The sequence below is a fragment of the Amphiprion ocellaris genome, chromosome 2, assembly GCF_022539595.1.
Source record: "Amphiprion ocellaris isolate individual 3 ecotype Okinawa chromosome 2, ASM2253959v1, whole genome shotgun sequence".
In the NCBI taxonomy this organism is placed as follows: Eukaryota; Metazoa; Chordata; class Actinopteri; family Pomacentridae; genus Amphiprion; species Amphiprion ocellaris.
In genome coordinates, this window is record NC_072767.1 from 4,520,216 (window position 1) to 4,541,862 (window position 21,647).

A 21,647-nucleotide genomic window follows, 5' to 3' on the forward strand; every position below is an offset into this window, starting at 1 on the left:
ATAACCACCTGCCTAATACTGTGTTGGTGGTCAAAAATGTTCTGTACCATTGGACCTGGATCAGAGGACCTCTCAGGGTGTCTTAGGGGTCTGGAACCTGTAGGTGGATCCTTTGGGTGCTCTGGGTTGTGAAATGAGGTGCCTGGGAATCAAACTTGTTCCACTGCATCCTGTTGGTGTTTGATCAGAATGGGGTCTAGGAAGTTTGGAGGTCAAATCAACGTCTTGGGTGATTGCCATGTTTCTCAAGATGTTCCCAATTGTTGTGGGATGTATTTTCCTCTGGGGGTGGGCCAGTATTTCCATTCGCATAATGGAGTGTGCTTGTTCTGGGATAATGTTTATTCGGGTGTCCAAGTCTCACCAACACGGATGCTAAAATCCAAGGTTTCCCAGCAGATCACCACATAGTATCAACATGATCGATGTTATTCACTTCACCTGTCAGTGGCCAGAATGTTGTGGCTGATGGTTCCAAGGTTCCTTGTATATTTGTAACCAAACCACTTCCATAGTCCCGAAACTCTCTTCTTTAGCCCTTTAAAGGGCACTCATTGTAATACTTCAGAAATTCAAAATTTGCACCCTAGAGTGTTATTAGAGGACAGATGTGTTTACTTTTGTGACATTTTTCAAGATTTTTAATTTTCATGTTGAAATTCAAGATAACTGAAGTTACCATATAATGTTCCTCAACCGTTAGTGGTAAAAAAAAAAAAAAAAAAGTCAAGCAATATATATATATATATATATATATATATATATATATATATATATATATATATATATATATATATATCTCATCACTTGGCACAACTATCTCAACCCTAAAATGTGAGTTTTGTCAACTAACCCTGGTTAGTTTCAACGTGTCGACCGCAAATATGGAAGAGGACCAAGCCGCAAGTTCGTCTTTTTCCAACTTCAGAGAAAAGAGAAAGTTTGATTTGTTCCAGGCCTCTGCTGATTGGTCCAATGCCACGATGTAATGTGTTGTAATGTAGAGTGATCTTCGCTGAGTGGATGGGTGAAAACCACATGCTTCTCAACATCACTGAGAGGCGGGAAATATCATCACTTGCCCGATGAAGGGCTATGTACTGATTATAACTCCTTGTAGATGCAAACACAGACCACTGTGGGCACCTACAGATGTGTAGTTGTTGTCATTATACTACTTTCCTGGTCACTAGGGGAACATGTTCCATTAATATACACTAGATCAGTGTTCATTTAGGTCATGTAAGGTGCTCATCTGCCATTGGAAATAACTTTGGGTTCAGTGTCTTACCCAGGGCCCTCTTTATATTATAATAATGTTTATTTTGTACAAAGTACACCAATGAAACAATCTTTTTTGTACAAGTTTGATCTTGCTTCCAAACTTCTGGCCTGTAGTGTATACATGGAACTTTTTCAGTTTTCCAGTCTTGCATTTTACTGTCAAAAATATCACTATCACTAATATATTCTATAATATCGGGTCTTTGTTTTAAGGAAGCTTCTTAACACTGAAACATTTTGATAAATACCAACACATTCTACACAGATGGAAGTCCTGAAGGCAGTCAGGCCTGCAGCAGCAGCATTAATATGTCTGTAGAAATGTGAATCAGTCTCAGCTGTTGACAAGCAGCAACAGGACCGAGTTGCCACCAGTCTTAATTCAGCCTGTGCACGGAGGCCGAGGGCCCTGGGGCCTCTTTGTTGCCAGCTAAATTAATTGTTGGGCTGCTTTACAAATAGCTGCTCTTTCATGCATGGCTGCCTCTGAAAAGGAGGGGCGGGGAGGCCTGCTAAAGAGCTCCACTTTAGGCAAAGGGGAGAGGAGGGCCTGAGTGGATGGAGTGAGCTTTCTATGGGGAAACAAACAGCCAAACCCCTCGGCTCCTCCCTCGCCTCCCCGACTTATCCCCCGAGGACCCCGACTCACCCTCCGCCATGAGCGACTCCCCCCTCCTGCCACACGCCACAACTTGACCCACGCCGGAGAGGCCGAAACAATGTGGGAGGGGGAGGAGGGGAAGGGAAGTGTGTGCGGCTTGTGCCAGAGTGTTTGCCACCTGCTGTCACACAATACCTTGGGAATTGTGAGTGTTTGTGTGTGTGTGTGTGTGTGTGTGTGTGTGTGTGTGTCTGTGTGTGTGTGTGTGTGTGTGTGTGTGTGTGTGTGTGTCTGTGTGTGTCTGTGTGTGTGTGCCTGCCTAATACTGTGTTGGTGGTCAAAAATGTTCTGTACCATTGGACCTGGATCAGAGGACCTCTCAGGGTGTCTTAGGGGTCTGGAACCTGTAGGTGGATCCTTTGGGTGCTCTGGGTTGTGAAATGAGGTGCCTGGGAATCAAACTTGTTCCACTGCATCCTGTTGGTGTTTGATCAGAATGGGGTCTAGGGAAGTTTGGAGGTCAAATCAACGTCTTGGGTGATTGCCATGTTTCTCAAGATGTTCCCAATTGTTGTGGGATGTATTTTCCTCTGGGGGTGGGCCAGTATTTCCATTCGCATAATGGAGTGTGCTTGTTCTGGGATAATGTTTATTCGGGTGTCCAAGTCTCACCAACACGGATGCTAAAATCCAAGGTTTCCCAGCAGATCACCACATAGTATCAACATGATCGATGTTATTCACTTCACCTGTCAGTGGCCAGAATGTTGTGGCTGATGGTTCCAAGGTTCCTTGTATATTTGTAACCAAACCACTTCCATAGTCCCGAAACTCTCTTCTTTAGCCCTTTAAAGGGCACTCATTGTAATACTTCAGAAATTCAAAATTTGCACCCTAGAGTGTTATAGAGGACAGATGTGTTTACTTTTGTGACATTTTTCAAGATTTTTAATTTTCATGTTGAAATTCAAGATAACTGAAGTTACCATATAATGTTCCTCAACCGTTAGTGGTAAAAAAAAAAAAAAAAAAAAGTCAAGCAATATATATATATATATATATATATATATATATATATATATATATATATATATATATATATATATATATCTCATCACTTGGCACAACTATCTCAACCCTAAAATGTGAGTTTTGTCAACTAACCCTGGTTAGTTTCAACGTGTCGACCGCAAATATGGAAGAGGACCAAGCCGCAAGTTCGTCTTTTTCCAACTTCAGAGAAAAGAGAAAGTTTGATTTGTTCCAGGCCTCTGCTGATTGGTCCAATGCCACGATGTAATGTGTTGTAATGTAGAGTGATCTTCGCTGAGTGGATGGGTGAAAACCACATGCTTCTCAACATCACTGAGAGGCGGGAAATATCATCACTTGCCCGATGAAGGGCTATGTACTGATTATAACTCCTTGTAGATGCAAACACAGACCACTGTGGGCACCTACAGATGTGTAGTTGTTGTCATTATACTACTTTCCTGGTCACTAGGGGAACATGTTCCATTAATATACACTAGATCAGTGTTCATTTAGGTCATGTAAGGTGCTCATCTGCCATTGGAAATAACTTTGGGTTCAGTGTCTTACCCAGGGCCCTCTTTATATTATAATAATGTTTATTTTGTACAAAGTACACCAATGAAACAATCTTTTTTGTACAAGTTTGATCTTGCTTCCAAACTTCTGGCCTGTAGTGTATACATGGAACTTTTTCAGTTTTCCAGTCTTGCATTTTACTGTCAAAAATATCACTATCACTAATATATTCTATAATATCGGGTCTTTGTTTTAAGGAAGCTTCTTAACACTGAAACATTTTGATAAATACCAACACATTCTACACAGATGGAAGTCCTGAAGGCAGTCAGGCCTGCAGCAGCAGCATTAATATGTCTGTAGAAATGTGAATCAGTCTCAGCTGTTGACAAGCAGCAACAGGACCGAGTTGCCACCAGTCTTAATTCAGCCTGTGCACGGAGGCCGAGGGCCCTGGGGCCTCTTTGTTGCCAGCTAAATTAATTGTTGGGCTGCTTTACAAATAGCTGCTCTTTCATGCATGGCTGCCTCTGAAAAGGAGGGGCGGGGAGGCCTGCTAAAGAGCTCCACTTTAGGCAAAGGGGAGAGGAGGGCCTGAGTGGATGGAGTGAGCTTTCTATGGGGAAACAAACAGCCAAACCCCTCGGCTCCTCCCTCGCCTCCCCGACTTATCCCCCGAGGACCCCGACTCACCCTCCGCCATGAGCGACTCCCCCCTCCTGCCACACGCCACAACTTGACCCACGCCGGAGAGGCCGAAACAATGTGGGAGGGGGAGGAGGGGAAGGGAAGTGTGTGCGGCTTGTGCCAGAGTGTTTGCCACCTGCTGTCACACAATACCTTGGGAATTGTGAGTGTTTGTGTGTGTGTGTGTGTGTGTGTGTGTGTGTGTGTGTGTGTGTCTGTGTGTGTGTGTGTGTGTGTGTGTGTGTGTGTGTGTGTCTGTGTGTGTCTGTGTGTGTGTGTGTGTGTGTTCTCGCATTACTATTCTTCTTGAGACATCAATCCATAAAATTACCTTACATATTAGGACCGATGGACAAGTTAGGACCAAAACCATGGTCCTAATAAGGAAAACCCTTGCATCTGATAGAGAATGGCTCATTAGCATCCCTGGTGGTGAAATCTAGAAAAAATGGTATGGACTCAAGAAGAAGGGATTTTTACAATTGCGTGTGTATTGGTTTTAAGAAGTGCACCCCCTCTGGCCAATATATGTAAAAACAAGTGTGTGTTAAAAAAAAAATGAAGTGCGCCACCTTTGGCCAACATATGTAACTGCAAGTATGACTCAAACATTAAAATGAAGGGATGAAAGACAGTTACAAAACAGATAATAATAATAATAATAATAATAATAATAATAATAATAATAATAATAATAATGATAATACCTATTTTGTAACTGTCTACATTTGAAAAAATAAATAAAAACAACTTTTTGTGTATTATGTACTTATTTTTAATCAATTTAAGACCACAAAATATTAAATCAATTCTGATTACCTTAATGGATTGTATATAGTTTTCCTATACATACAATTCAATTTCAGGCAATGGGTGATGATGATGATGATGATGATGATGATGATGGTGGTGGTGGTGGTGAGAGAACCTGTATATCCCAGCTGACTTAGGGCAAAGGCAGGGGACACTCTGGACAGGTCGCCAGTCCATCACAGACACATCATACCAGGAGACTTCAATCAAACATGTCTAAAAAGTGTTCTCACCAGTTTTTACCAGCGTATGAACTGCAACAAGGGGGGAACCCATATCCTGGACTGTGTATATCCAACATCCAGTATGGATACAATACTGTTTCTCTTGGCCATCTGGGGCCAGTCAGCACTCCCCCACAGCAGAACAACAAATCCAACCACAAAACTATTACAACTTAGCAACAAGGTGTTTCAGAAACACTGAATGAGACCTGTTCACTTAAGGAGAGATGGAGGAATATTCAGAGACTTTGTTGTTTAACATCAAATACTGTGCAGACAATATCACAGTCCACAAGTGCATCTGTAGATTTTCAAACCAGAAAGCCTGACGAGCGAGGTCCAGAAGCTCCACAAAGCTGCAACACCACCTTCAGATCAGGGGACAAATCAGCAGTACAGCTCTGCTAGAGCTGAACTAAAGAGGCAAGGCAAGACAGAGCTAAAACTGCTTCTTTGCCAGGTTTGAGGCCAACACGACAAATACCATACCTTTCATGCCTCCTCCCAACACTGATATCCCTCACCGGAACTGAAGGACCATGAGGTGAGGTGTGTGCTGTTCCTGGATTCAACAATCCCTCATAGAGCGCCCACAGAGTGAAAATTGGTTCCCACATTCTCCCCTATCACTCTCAGCACTGGCTCCTGTCAGGGCTGTGTGCTGAGACCTCTCCTTTACTCTCTGTAGACTAATGACTGCTCACTAGCTCAACACAGTCATGAAGTTCACGGACAACAGACTGGGCACAGGGTTGAGGTCCAGAGGCTGTTGGATGTAGTGCTCAGTGAATGAAAACACATTGTCTAACTAGATAGTTTCTATAGATGCATTGCCTTAGCCTCCAGTTCTACTAGTAATTTTTGATCAGGATATGTTGTTTTTAACTTACACATAAAGCAAGTCTGCAGGATGGCATTCTTTCATCTATGAAATGATTATAAAATATCAAGAACATTCTGTCTCAGAGTGATGCTGAGAAACTAGTCCATGCATTTTGTAACTTCTAGGGCTGGACTACTGTAATTCCTTATGTAGTCAGGTTGTCCCAAAACTCTGTTAGAAACCCTCCAGCTGATACAAAATGCTGCACGCAGAGTTCAGGAACCAGTACTAGAGATCATATTTTTCCTGTATCAGCTTCTCTTCATTGGATCCCTGTAAAATCCAGGATAGAATTTAAAATCCTGCTTCTCATTTATAAAACTGTTAATGACCAGCTCCATGGTATCTTAAAGACCTTATAATACTCTATCATCCAAACAGAGCCCTTCCCTCTCAGACTGCTGGTTTACTGGCTGGTTCCAGAGTTTCTAGAAGTAGAATGGGAGGCAGAGCCTTCAGTTCTCAGCTCCTCTGTTGTGAAATCAGCTCCCAGTTTTGGTTCTGGAGGCAGACACCATCTCTACTTTAAGATGAGGATTAAAACCTTCCTCAGGAATCACCTGAGCTGTCCCTTAGTTATGCTGCTATAGGTTTAGACTGCTGGGGGACTCACATGATGCACTGGGCTCCTCTCCTTTCTCTATACTATTATATATCACCATTACATATGACTAACTCTGTGTTTCCCCTGAGGTCCTGTGTCCTGTGCTTGATCTCTCCATGGATGTCTCTGGATGTGGAGCTCCATGTCTCTGATCTCCAGCCGCTGGCCTCACCACCTGCTGTCCTACTCTCCTCACCCCAACCTCTCCTGCTATCCCTCCCCCTCATCCCCACTCCAACCCAGCCGGTCGAGGCAGATGTCCTCCCTCCCTGTTCCCTGAGCCTGGTTCTGCACCCCCCCACCCCCCCCCACCCCCACCCCCACCCCACCCCACTAGGGCAGGGATGTCAAACATGAGGCCCGCGGGCCAAAAGCGGCCTGCCAGAGGGTCCAATTCGGCCCGTGGGATGACTTTGTGAAGTCTAAAAATTACAGAGAATTGTACATTTGTCAAACTGTAAATTTAAAATAAGTCCCAGACCATGACAAGTTGTTTTGATCATAAAGTAAAATACTAGATTGCTTATTGTTCTTTTGTGCCTTGTTTTTGCTGATTTTTGTCTTGTTTTTTTTGTCTGACTTTGGTCATTTGTCTCATGTTTTTGTTGTTTTGTTTCTCATTTTTGCTGGTTTATGTTTCCTTTTTGTCTTGCTTGTGTTTTTTGTCTTATTTTTGTCATTTTGTGTTTCGCTTTATTCATTATTTTTTGTCTCATTTTTGTTGTTTCGTGTCTTTTTTTTGTCTGGCTTGTGTCATTCGTCCATTTTTTGTTGTTGCTTTGTGTCTCATTATTGTAATATTTTGTCTGACTTTTGTCATTTTTTAAAAAATGGATGCAAATTCCAAATCATTTCTAGATCTTGATAAGTTGATTTGATCATAAAGTAAAAATAATATATTGTTCAGTTCCAGACACCTGCGACTAAATGTTTTGTGCCTTTGTAGATACACTCTGATCTGGAAGTTGTAATGCACATGTAAATGATAAACTGAGGCATAATGTTTTTGAAATTGAATTTATTTTTTAAAGAAATTTTAGGTTGTTCCCGATGTTTTGTAAAAAGATAATTTCTTAAATGTGAACATTTTCAGAATGTACTTTTTTTGCACTAAAACAAAGGAAAAATTTGGAACGGTGGGTATATTACAGGTTATTACGCTCTGATTTTTCTGGTGCTGCCCACTTGAGATCAAACTGGGCTAAATGTGGCCCCTGAACCTAAAATGAGTTTGACACCCCTGCACTAGGGGGGTTTTCGGTTCCTTTCCACCATCACTGACTGCTGCTTATAGGAAATCCAAAAGCAACTTTGGATTTTTGTGTTTTGTTTTCTGTTCTTTCTGTAAAGCGCTATGTGATGACGTGTTGTAAATATGCGGTGTACAAATAAAATAAAATTAAATCGAATTGAATTGAATAACCTCACACTGAACACCACTAAAACAATGGAGATGATACTGGACTTCAGGAGGAAGCATGACACAGAACCCTTCCATATCAAAGGAGTAAAGGTGGAAAGAGTTCAGACTTTTAAATTTCTGGGAGTCCATGTTTCTGAGGACATCTCCTCTTCTGGGTTTATATCATCCACAGCAATACCAGTCTAACATTGTTCAAGCTGTGGTCCTTGATCCCTCTGCCCTATCATCTGTCCATAAACTGTATCTTTCCTCCACATCATGTGTGTGTGAGAAACGGTCCTAACAAGAACCATCTCCCCTCCCCCACCTGCTCCGATCACACCTATGTAGTGATTTCAGGTTAAAAAAAAATTTTCCTTCCTACGACAATGTAGGAAGGAAAAGATAATTATTAAACTAAACAAACCAACACAACCTGAACTGTGTGTGATATAACTAAATAAACAAAACACAAGAGCAAACTAAAGTGGCCAGAACAAAAGAGAGTGAGACTTTAAAATGGCCGCCCATTTATATGTACCACCTCCACCACCTTTAGATGCAGGATGCTTGAATGCTACAGAGGTAGAGATAGGAGAATTTTAGTGAGACTGTCACACAGTTCTCCTTCTTTCGATTATGCTTTTAAGCAAGTATTCAGACTGATTTCACCATTTTATATCACAGCTTCAATGCTTACTGTACTGTGTGTGAATGGGAATGCAGTGTGTTGGATGTATGCATACCTGCTAATGTCTCTACTTCAGGAAACTTATGGGTTCATATCACCCACAGCAATACCAGTCTAACACTGTTCCAGCTGTGGTCCTTATAAGACCCCTCTGTCCTATCATCTGTCCATAGATTGTATCTTCCCCCCACATGATGTGTGTGTGAGAAACGGTCCTAACAAGAACCATCTCCCCTCCACCAGTGATTTCAGTTAAAAAAATAAAAAAAAATAAAATATAATATAATAATAATAATAATAATAATAATAATAATAATAATAATAATAATAATAATAATAATAATAATAATATGATAATAATAATTTCTTATCTGTTCATGACAATGGCTTGTAAACAGCTGTATTTTTGTTGTGTTTATTTTTTTATGGTTACCATTTTTATGTATTGATTTGGAAATTTGTGGCCCTCCAGTATCTCTGTTGCTCTTTATAACTGCGCGCGGAGTTACTCTGGCGTGTGCTGTGTCATAAAACCAGCGCTCCTGCTTGGCTCCACACCTGCTCTGTCATCTAGTTCAGACCGGATTACTGCTCTACACGCGCACCGCGGCGGTGTTAATATTGGACATGGTGAGTTATTTTTGCTTCATAATAATGTGCTGTTCATTATACTTGCATGCGGTTTTCATACGTAAGTTAAAGCACCGTAAGTAACGTAGCTAACTGTGTGTCGATGTGCTCAAACTTCACGATGGTGATTAGCTAGCGGCTAATGTTACGTTCGCTAACGGTTAGCGGCTAACGTCAAGTACACCAGAGGGCTGTACTAAGAAGCCAGTTCAACATAGACGGGCTTTCTTTGTGTAACTCTGCTCAATAAAACCTAAAGCTAGCCTTAGTTAGAGTTAACGATTATCACAAAGGTGGTTATCAGTTTTCTTTGTCAGGCGTTCTTCTTCGGATTCTGTGCGCGTTCCCATGAAAGTGGCCGTTTTAGCGCGTCATGTGCCGCTTTTCCAGCACATAATGAACCGAAAGTGTGCAGCTGCTTCAGTCAGCAGGTTATTATGAGAACAGTGATGAATATAAAATATGTGATGGCATAAAGCTACTACTGGAAAAGATGTAAGACAGGAATGTTGGTAGAAAACTGCATCCACTTATTTTTTTAACTGACCGCTGTACAATAAATCTATTAAACTTTAAACTTCATATATTTAAACATGATATTGTATTGAAGAGCATTTAGTCTGATACTATCCCATAATGCAGGAGATCACTTTAATTAGTGATGAATCAAAGTGAAATTAATGTTACTAATTGAATATTCTCTGTAATAAATACCAATAGATAATCAGTTTTCTAATCAATGATTTGTCAGCTACAGTACCAGCGTGTAAATGGACCAAACATAAAAACATGTTTACATGATTTCTACATCACCAACTAAATACATGTCGGTTCCCATGGCAACGTGATGCATCCAGTGTGTGATACTGTAACTGCTTCATTCAGTGGTTTTGGTAATGTAGAGATCAACAGGTTTACAGATACAACTTCATCCTTCAGCTGACAATCTGAATCACTCATAAGTAATTGTCAGGAGACGCCTTGGTTAAAGAGACGCTTGTTACGGCCGATTTAAACCTAAACTTTGAACAGAACCTGCTCCCGACCAGGTTAGCTCCACAGCATATGTTACCATGGAGATGTAGCCAGGTAAAAAGAGAGCCACCTTCTACTGAAAACTCTGACTTTAGTCTCAACATACCTTGCTAACTCACTAAACTCGCTTCGTTGTACAATCCTCAGGCGAGTCTGGACAACTACAAAGTTTTACACATCGGCACACATGTTTTTATTGACATGAAACTCATTTTTCTCATCTGTCCTACCATGAATAGAGAGAGAGAGCATGACTGAGACTGACAGAGAGAAAAACTTATGAATAAACTAAAGTTGTCTTTATGCACACAGTGAGTTGTTCTGTTGTTAAAACATATGATGAAGCTTCTGAACTCTGTTTCTGTCAGTGCGTCATAAAAAACATAGGCCTATTTAGTGAGGAGGAGGACCGCATGAGTGTTTGTTGTTTTATCAAACAAGTAATACACGTCACTGCCACATGAATAGTTCTGATTAGACATCTCCTGAGTCAAAACCTTAAAGGTGCTACAGGGCTGTTGCATTGAGCTATAATCTGATTAAAGCCATGTTGTAACACCATAAATCATTGTCTTCATAGTCTGTCTAAGCTGTAAGACCAAACTGTTCAATATGATAAACCCATGTTGCGTAAGCAACACTATCAGTAATGTGATTGTATGTTTGATGCGTTCATAAGTCATTCACACACCAGGAAATATCGACATTGAGATGATGTCCAGATTCACAGTGTTAACTGCATATATAAACTGCCAAAGAGTGCAGCTTGAAATACAGAGTCATGTGCTGTGTAAAAGTTTGACTGATTGTGTCACTGTGTTTACAGGAGGATGGCTCAAGGTTCTCTTCCACTGACGACCTTCTGACTGCACAGGTGAGTGGGAGAAAACATATTGAGCTGTTATTTTGATGATGTTTATAGTAAGTAGTTTGTGGTAGTGTATTATGTGACTGAACAATAATTCTTAAAGATAAAGACGGTAACTAGAGAAATTAGATGTAATTATATCTGCTGCTTTTAGTGAAAATGCATATTTCATAAACCCCCAGTTTTTTCCTCTGATGTTATAGCCTGATGAGATGACGCTTCAGTTACAATCTGAACAATTGGCTCCAAACTGGAATATGTTAGCAGTAGGGATACACATTTTGAATTTTTTTTCTGACTGATAACCGATGCTCGTTAACTTATAAGATTAAAACGCTATTTTGAGTGTCTGTGCCGTCGTCTTGTGCCGATCAGCAATCCATTCCTCTGTTGTTGATTAAGAGGGCGACTGACAATGTTTTATTGTTTTTGTTGTTGTTGTAAAAAACACACATGTGCGCTGCAACAGCTGTACAGTGCCACATCTACTGTGCTCTAGCTCAGCTGCTCGTGCTCAGATGGCGGCTAGATCTCCACATTTTCAACTGTTTTTATTCATAGGGCAGCCAAACACTAGGCTGAAGAGTGAGGAGCTAATAAAATAAAATAGAATAGAATAAAATAAATTAACCGATAGTATTACTGCTGCAGACATCTGTCCCTCTGCTCTGCCCAGTCCTATTGTGGACGCAACTTTTTTAAAAAATGTACTCCATTCAGAAACCCTCTGCTCTTCTCTGCTCCCATGCTCTGTTCCTGTCTAATAAAGCACGAATGTCCAAAAAATAATTTGGCTCAACAGGGATAAACATTTTAAAACTTAATTTTTCTGTGTTTTGCAGGCTCAAACTCGTTACGCACGTCGCCTTAAGAAACTCAAAGCACATCAAGATGCGTGTGAGAGGCGCTATGAGGAGGCTCAGACACAAAGATTGAATGATGAGAGAGAAAGGACCTTGTTAGACGGTAGACTCAACACAGTGGTAAGTTGTACGGCACCTTTTTATAATGTACTTTAGAGTGACAAACAAAAGCACAAAATGACAGAGATATTGTGTCTCATTAGTAAACATTCATGGCTTCACATGCAGTGTCACTTACACTTTAAAATTTCTGCGGACTTCTTTTGAAAGTCACCTTTGTGGCATCTTTGCAAACATTGCAAAGGGTCAAAACACGGCAGTACTCTGAGCTGAATTAAAGGAATCTGTGATCCACTTGTGTTTTCAAAATGCTGATCAGTTATGACCAACAGCTCCCAATCAGCTTTCCACCTCAATCTAGTTTCAACACGTGAAACTAACTTTTGATTTCCAGAGCTGAGAGACACTTATATGCCTTGACTCCCAGCTAGCCTTTTGCTGTTGCTAACTTGCATAAACAATTCTGATTGTTGAAGTGTGTCTATTGCTCCGCAAGTTTAGCCTGCAGACTTTAGTTTTTGCATAATTTACATAATTAATAAAAATCTGTAAGTAATCTTTGCCTGTAAAAATTTCAAAATGCTTCAATTTAAATGTAACTAATTTCCCTTTACATTTTTTGCAGATGGAAGATGAAATAGAGGTTCCACCCTTAACAAGAACAGACAGTGTATTTGTAAGTAAAGCTCATGTTGTACATGCTTATTGTTAGTTCTTAGTGGTAGACACAGTAGTCAAATGTTATTTGCATTGGCCCAGAATAATCAGCTAAACAGATTAATTTGTTGTCATGTACATTTTTAGAGAAGATAATTGTAGTATGAAGTTGCATCCCTTTTGATTCTCATGTAAAATAAATGTCTGTTCTATTGTAGCTGACCAAAGAAATGCTTGGGTACACCTCCAATTTGTCACCTTCCACTATCAGCAGTGCGGATGAGTATGTCCCAGCATCATCAGAGGCTAGTTCAGATGAATCATTAGAAGAAAGAAGTCAGAAGCAAAGACCAAAGACATCATCAGAATCAAAAAATGTCTCAGATGGGTTATTGGGAGCAAAGAAAGAGAAGCAAGGCATGGAAGCAAGTGTGCATTCCAGAGAAGAGGATTCAGATGAACCAAGACTCAAAACAGGGATGGAAGTAAAGAGGATCTTTTTTTCTAGTCAGGAAGAAGATTCTGTTAAATCAACACTCAAAACAAAAAAAATATACAAGAGAAGTTACAAGAGATGCTCAAGTTTTAGTGAAGAAGAGCATTCAGGTGAATCAAGACTCAAAACCAAGAGATACAAAAAGAGAAAGAAAGATATAAAGACTTACACAAGATGTAAAAAATCTTCTATCTCTAGTTCAGTTGAGAAGAGTGGTTCTCTGGTTGTAGCTGATGTTCCAAATGTAGATGGGTGCAAGAAGTACCACCAAAAGAGAAACTACTGCATGTACTGCGGGAAACCGCAAACAAAAATTGCACGCCACCTGGAACGTAAACATGGGGATAAAAAGGAAGTTGCTCGTGCAGTGATGTATCCACCGAACTCTAAAGAAAGGAGAAATCTGCTGGATCTCCTTCGCAAGCAAGGAAATAGGGCACACAACATTGAGGCACTCACAAAAGGAGAAGGGACACTGGTACCTTGTAAACAGCAAAGTGATGGCAAGAGCAATCCAAAGGACTATCAGCATTGTTTTGCATGCTTTGGGTACTTCAAGCGCAAATCGCTGTGGAAGCATGCAAAACGGTGCACACTTGCTCAAAATGTTCGCAGAACATTACCCGGAAAAACAAGAATACAAACACTCTGTGCTTCTGCTCAGCCTGTACCTCAAGATGTTCACACGAAGGTATGGGCCCTTGTGAATGGCATGACTCAAGACGAAATTGCCCATGCAGTAAAAGAAGACATCTATATCATGAAGGTAGGAGAGAAGATGTATAACCGCCAACGTGAAACTGCCTCTCAGCATGACAATGTTCGTCAAATTATGCGAGGACTGGGTAGACTCTTGATCATAGGAAGGACGGTGACCCCTCTGAAAACAATAGAGGAATATATTGATCCACAACACTTTCACCATGTGATTCGAGCTGTAAAAGAAGTAGCTGGCTTTGATGAAAAGAGGAACAAGTTTGGGAAACCCACTCTAGCCACAAAGCTAGGGCAAAGCATCCAGAGAGTTGCCGATATCATGGAGGCTGAAGCTCTTTCATCTCAGAACAATGAAAAGAAGCAGGTTGTCCAAGAGTTTAGGCGCTTGTACAGTCTTACCTGGAATGAAATGATCTCTTCTGCTGCGTACCGTACACTTGAGGAGAAGAAATGGAACAAACCCAAGCTCATTCCATTGGCAGAGGATGTGAAAAAAATGCATATGTACATGACTGACAAACAGAAGCAATACTACAAGCAGTTGTTGGTTGAGAAAATCCCGAAGAATTGGAGCAATCTTGCTAAAGTAATATTGGCACAGATAATCCTTTTCAACCGAAGGCGGGAAGGCGAGGTCTCAAAGATGCGTTTGGAAGCATTTCTCACCAGGGACAACTCCCCACTTAATGAAGATATTGGTGAAGCACTGACGGCATTGGAGAAGAGGCTCTGCCAGCATTTTGAACGTGTGGAAATTCGAGGGAAGCGTGGCAGAAAGGTGCCTGTCATCCTTACTCCAGTAATGGTGCAATCTCTGGAGCTAATGGTGGAGGAGAGAAGCTCATGTGGAATAGGTGAAAACATCTATTTATTTGCAAGACCAGGTTTTGAAACAAGGCTTCGGGGGTCTGACTGCATCCGTGAGTTGGCCAGAAAGTGTGGGGCTGAAAAACCTGAAGCTCTGTCATCAACAAAACTAAGAAAACAAGTGGCCACTCTATCAAGAGTACTCAATCTTAATGACACCGAACAAGATCTTTTGGCAGACTTTTTGGGGCATGACATAAGGGTACACAGGAAGTTCTATCGCCTACCCGAAGGGACTTTGCAGTTAGCTAAGATCAGTAAGGTATTGATGGCCTGCGAACAGGGCAGACTGGCAGAATTCAAGGGGAAAAGTCTGGACCAAATCTCGATCAGCCCAAATGGTAAGAAATTATTACTTGTAATGGCAAAGTTAACTGTGCACGTCTGTAATTTTAATTCACATATTTTTCATTTGATACAAATTGCCTTTGCCATCGTGAAGACCGATATGAAGTTGTGGAAAAAAGCTCAGGGGAGTCATCTGAAGATGAAGGTCCAGCGGCTCCACCAGGTATGTCTGTGCTTCTGATTCGTGTGCTAGATCACAATAACATTTCCTTTTTTTGTATTAATACTATCATCCTCAATCTATACACAGTAATTCTGGACATCATGCGTTAGACTGTATAGACTGTTAGTCATGACACGTACATAATTTTGTTTCCTATGAATGTTTTCTAGGAGAGGAACCTGTGACTCGAGGCGAACAGGGCACTTCAGAGCAGCAGCCTGTAGAGGAGCAAAGCTCGGGAGGTAAGCGTGGTACAGCTCTTACTTTTCCCAACAAATTATGTACATTTGTGTCAGCAGCTCAGAGCTGTTCCTATACACTGTACATTTAAGATGCTGAAATAAGAGGATTTGGACTTACTTTCTCAAAAGAATGACTCGCACAGATTAATTGATTATCAAAAAAGTTGCAGATGCATTTATTAGTTTTCTTTCTATAAGACAGCTGTAGATGAGACAGGAAAGATGGTTGAGAGAGAGAGTATGATGCACAGCAAAGGTGGACTGCTCTCTGTGTTTTACTTCCAGAAGTGTTAACATACATTAAAAGTCAGTCAAACTCCTTTTCTAGAGCCAGGAAGTGAGTGTGCTTGCTCCTTTAATGACTTAATTCTCTATTACATAAATCATACTGTAAATATGACTAAAATAGTGTTATCCAACTGGCGTGTAAATGGAACACATCTAATATTGATATTATTTACTGCTATGTTTTCTCTGCGTGTTGTGAAAATTTCTGTAGAATGTGTTGCAGTAGGCTAGTCATGCTACATGCATAATTTTGTTTCCTATGAATGTTTTCTAGGAGTGGAACCTGTGACTCGAGATAAGAAAGGCACTTCAAAACAGCAGCTTGGACAGAAACGAGGCTCGGGAGGTAAGAATGTGTCGTCATCATTATGTGTCCTGTATTTCCACATGTATGTTAAATTATTGTTATAGCTTTTCTATACACTGTAACTGAACAGCAAATCAAAAGCTGATCGACCCTTTTCATGCCAGACACCAGCAAGTCTGTCCAGTCTCTCCTGCTTGGCTGGGATATGTACTTTGTCATCACAATGCCTTTGTCTCACAAATGGTGTAAAGTGAAAATATCTTCTTGATCTTTTTCATTTTTTTATTTTTTATTTTTATAGGGCAAGGTCTATTTTTCTGCACTGTTTGAACATTTATATACACACGCCAAAACAATTACCTGGTAGCTAAGTAAACAGCAGTGTGAGAGTAATTACCAAGCAGGTAGCTCCTTAACAATGAATTGCAAAACAACATAAAATGAAAAATTGTATATACTGGCATGTCCAGGCCAAACACAGGTAGGCTCTCAACTCAACCCATGTTCTTTAGTGAGTGACCACTTGCATACACAACAAGCACATACACCTGTTGGTGGGACGGCAGGAAACCCAGGCTGGCTTCCCCTTTTCTGTTAATGTTTGACAATTTTCAACATGTATTAAATTTCCTGTGTAATAAGTGTTCTTTACAATCTCCTTTCCAAGGTGCTAGAAAGGTAAAACGAATGTGGTCAACAGAGGAGGTGAAAGCAGTTGAAAAGTCTCTGATGGAGTTCATTCGTATTGGCAAGACACCTGGAAAACAAGCCTGTGAGAAGTGCATCGCTGCTTCCCCTGAAGCCCTCGCTGACAGGGACTGGAAAGCGGTCAAGTTCTATGTTTACAACAGAATTATTTCAGATCAGAGACTGTAGACATGGACCAAGCTTATAAAGGTAGGCCTACACCTTCCACATCATGACAGGAGGCCTTCTGTTTCTATAGGATACATGAGGTGTATCTATTATATGTTGGCTGTACACATAGTGAGGCTGAAACTGTTCATCTGTTGTAAAAACTAAAAAAAGTTACATGTAATCATTGTTAAAGGGTTTGATTAAAGGACCCCAAAGGTTAAGGAGCCTTTCACTTATAATGCAATGCAATACAATGCAACAACTTCCTGGTTCGTCTTTTTTACTGCGGTGAACCTTTTGGATATGTAGGTGTTCTGTCTGAGAAGACACTGTTGTATTTAAGTCACACCTGTTCATTAAAGGAGACCTGTTATACTCATTTTTGGGCCTTTGCATTTGATTTCTGGACTCCTATATAGCAGCTACACACGACTGCCCACACAGACAACTTTGTAGATCTTCGGGACGCTGTGCCTCTCACTGCATCTCTTCTTTGTATTTCCTGCATCCTGCGAAAATGGTCTGTGTAATCTATTTTTTTTTTCAGACACGGTCGACGATAAACTTCATAGCATATCTCACTGCATGTTGCACATCTGAAAAGAATACTTTATCCATGTCTGTATTTATGTGGTAAGCCTAACACGGCTCCATTAAAACCTTTACCTTAGCTCCCCGTATGCATGCTCTGTAGTGTTACACAGACAGGTGCTTTTGTCTGATTACTTACACAAAATAAACACAGGACAGAGATGAGGTGAAGTTATGGAAGTTCATTGCAAGCTACCAGAGAATGGAGGTGAGTGGGAAAGAGACGATGGCTGACAGGCTGAGTGTAGCTGGCTGGAGAGGTGCAGGGACAGCAGGCAGGTTAGAAAGAGGACAGGCAGGGTGTAATGATCCCAGGGCACAAGTATAAAACATGGAAACAACAGATTCTCAAAAATGACTAGAACTTTTAGTGGCATATGAACAGTATCTGAGACAATGATTTGGTGAGGAGGGTGAGTTGAGCAGGGGTAGATATGCTGGATAAGGTGATGAGCTGATGGGAGAAATGTGTGCAGGTTGAGCTGGGATCCAGGAGAGTGACAGAGGCAGCACCACAACACCACCATGCACACAGACAGACAGGAACGAGCACAGGAGATACATGGAGGGGAAACACTGGGCCATGGCCATGACTATGCTATATGCTGTCTGACAAAACATATTTCAAATTCTTGACTTTAATCTGTTTCTTTCCCTTCTTTCAAGACAGAACAGTTCATCAGAAGGATGGGATAAACACAAGCATGTTTGTAATTAATTTTTAAAGACTTGTTGCCTTCTAACAAAGCTGTTTTGATATTTTTGTTAGGTTATTTTGGTGTTTTGAGTTGTATCACAGTAATGACACATACAGGATATTTAAAATTTAAAGTTCCGGCGGGCCTTGTAAGTACAGTTAAAATACATTGAAAAATATATATATATATATTTGGTGTGTATCTTAAATCTGAGGTGATATAGTTAAAATAGTTTTTTTGCCAAGTTCAGGGATGTCTTTCATTTGCTCCTATGGTGTGTAGAAAGGGTGGTCCTAAAATGGTAGGCATTAATTTGGGGGTCTCAAGAAGATAAGAAATGCAAGACTGTGTGTGTGTGTGTGTGTGTGTGTGTGTGTGTGTGTGTGTCTGTGTGTGTGTGTGTGTGTGTGTGTGTGTGTGTGTGTGTGTGTGTGTGTGTGTGTGTGTGTGTGTGTGTGTGCAGGATCCTGGGGGAGATTTCCTGTGAGGATGCTGCACTATTACTTGTCAAGCTCAGGATATGAGTCCCGGGGGAGGACGAGTGGGAAGACAGTCGCGGGAATAGAGGGAAGACGGATGGACGGAGGGGGGAGGCTGGACGGCGTTTGAGTGTCTGTCCTTCTGGCCCCCGCTGCTCAGGACACAAGCTGTCCCCGAGATAGAAGAGAGGGCCGTCAACAAAACACAAACAAAAGATAGTGATTTAACAAAGTAGGCTGTTAATGACAGCCTAATAAAATCATATGAACCCAGACGAGGGAGGAGGGAGCTGTTTAGCACTCTGGAGGCGGATGTGAGGAAGTGTAATATACTGAGAGACCTGTTGGAAAAAGGTGCATCTCAGATAATCATATTCTTTCTGCTTCACCATCTCTGATTAGCTTCAAACTTTATCAAACTATGGACATTCAGTTTATGTTTGTTTGAACAACAATATGTTGGGAACTTTTAAAGATAAAACCTTGAAATTTTCACTGTTATTTCTCATCATTTCATTGATTCATAACCTGAACACACAGATTAAATAGTCTCTAATTTGAGGGGAGCTGAAATAAGTGTTATTTCTCATCATGTCATCGATTCAGAATCTGCAATATTGGACAAGTAGATTAAACAGTCTGTGTTTACAGGTGAGTTGGAATATGAAAAAAAAAATGAAGCTCACATTGACAAGAAAATTGACAATACAGAGGTTAAGTAGTGATATTTTCTGAACTATGTAGCTGTATGTCACAATAATAGAAAACAAAACATACAGAATACTTATTAATATGAAATACTTGGTCACAAAAGCAGAAAAAACGTTATTATTTTTAAAGTTGTACCACAAGCACAAAACTATTGCTAGTTAGCCTAATTCAAGTAGAGCAGAGTTCTGGAGTTTCAAAATGGTTCTCCAAATATAATGTTACAATTCTGAATTGACATGATGAGAAATAACAGTTCAAATTTCAGGTGTTTATGTTTAATAGTTCCTGATATATTGTCAGTCAAACAAAGCCCCAAATTTCAATGTGTGGAAAACCTACTAAAGTGAGTCAAATTCTGAAATCATTTTATCCAGAAACTATTGACATAGCCATCAAAAAATTCACAAATATTTTTAAAAATGTCTATATTTCATGCTGTAGAAAATTTAAACAAATCCGGTATGGCAAAGCATCACTTGTCCATACACAGAAACACATAAGCGCTGACTGGAAGTCATTAAGCGGCACAGAAGTCTTTGTCATGGTGCCCATTGCTAGCTAAACTCTTACTACACTTTCTGCTTGCCAACATGAACTACCAGTGGTCCGAGTGACGCCTCCTCAGGTTGTTTCAGTACTAAACAGTTGGAGGCTCCACCTAGAGGAAGAACCAGGTACTACAGCTAATCTACAACACATTATCTGATGTATATGAAGAGAATACAGGAGCTTGTGGAGCTCCAAAAGACAGTACACCCTTCCTTCTAACACCACATTTCAGATAATGTTCTACTGTAGCTTTGCAACAAGCTTTGGGATCAACTATGAAACATTAAGGAACAGCTCGAACACAGAAATACTGGTTTTCTCTTATTGCACTGCAGAGTTATTCAGTTGTCAAGCAGATAGATCCTAATAACTTTAATGTCCTTGTAGTATATTATCTAGGAAAATAGTATCAGATTGGGGCTCTCAGCGGATGCTAGATCTGGACATTTTTATTTCTGTGAATGAGCCACTAAAAGGCAATAATTGGGTGAATTTAAAAGATGACCTGCCTTCAAGACACAAGTGCAGAATTTGAGGAAACAAGTCAGAGCAGATGAATAAGAAATGGTTGATGACTTTTTCAGACAATAGTGGGTGGAGGAGGAATCAAAGGAAGGGTGTGGAGAAGGATGTCAGAGGGAGGAGGTCAGGAGAAAATGCGTGAGGGAGAAGCAGATGATACTTGGAGGACTAAGACGGAGCGACAGCTGGTGTCTGATCTGAGGATCCGTCCTTCCTCCCCTCACCCTCTTTTAGTCGTATTATGACGACTAAGTGACCACGAGAGGAAGCTGGAACGTCCCCCAAAACCCAGGAGGGAGACATTCAGATCCCATTGGTTTGGACGGGTGGACACGGAGGAGAGTAGAGTGGAAAGAGGGAAGTATTTGATGGGAAAAGCGGGAGTGACAGAGCGTAATAATGGATTAGTAAACTAAGGTGTAACATGGGCTCACTTTGTAGTACTGCACAAAGCAAACATCCGCTTTTACCTTTTCATTCAGGGTGCAACCAACTGTTATTTTTAGCATTGATTCGGTCATTTTTGTCTATGAATTATTAGAAATTAGGGGAAAATGAGCATCATAACTTCCTACAAACCAGGGTAAATCTTTCAAATTGCTATCTTGTCCCACCAGTAGTCTAAACTAACTCAATTAATTTTATTTTTCAATACAGTAAAATACAAAAAAAATCTAAAAATCCTCACATTTGAGAAACTTGAACTTCAAAAGCTCTTTGATTAAAAAAGCTTAATAATAATGAGCATTTGTAGTGTCCTAACGCTGATTAAAATATTACGTCAATATTTTTTCAAAGCATACATACTATGTGGTCTAGACGGGATTTTGCACAACATTTGTGGTATTTTACTTTACATCACAAAAATAGCTATATTTGCAGAGCCACATAGTTGATTTCAATCAAAAATATGTCACATAATAGAAATTTAAGAAGCACAGTTCATAAAATTCAAATT

General features: G+C 40.5%; 2 protein-coding genes across 2 annotated transcripts in view; one reads left to right on the forward strand and one right to left on the reverse strand.

Annotated features, from left to right (window-relative positions):
• The window catches only part of qsox1 (quiescin Q6 sulfhydryl oxidase 1), a gene marked incomplete at its 5' end in the record, with an annotated part of 72,365 nt that overhangs the window by 7,205 nt on the left and 43,513 nt on the right, over positions 1 to 21,647 (reverse strand). The gene's annotated exons all lie outside the window — the stretch shown is intronic.
• On the forward strand, positions 13,239 to 17,518 carry LOC118471566 (uncharacterized). The gene is made up of 5 exons (XM_035956868.2): positions 13,239 to 15,274; positions 15,376 to 15,444; positions 15,615 to 15,686; positions 16,249 to 16,320; positions 16,949 to 17,518. The coding sequence occupies exons 1-5, from the start codon at positions 13,273 to 13,275 to the stop codon at positions 17,155 to 17,157; spliced, it is 2,424 nt and encodes an 807-aa protein (XP_035812761.2). The 5' UTR covers positions 13,239 to 13,272; the 3' UTR covers positions 17,158 to 17,518.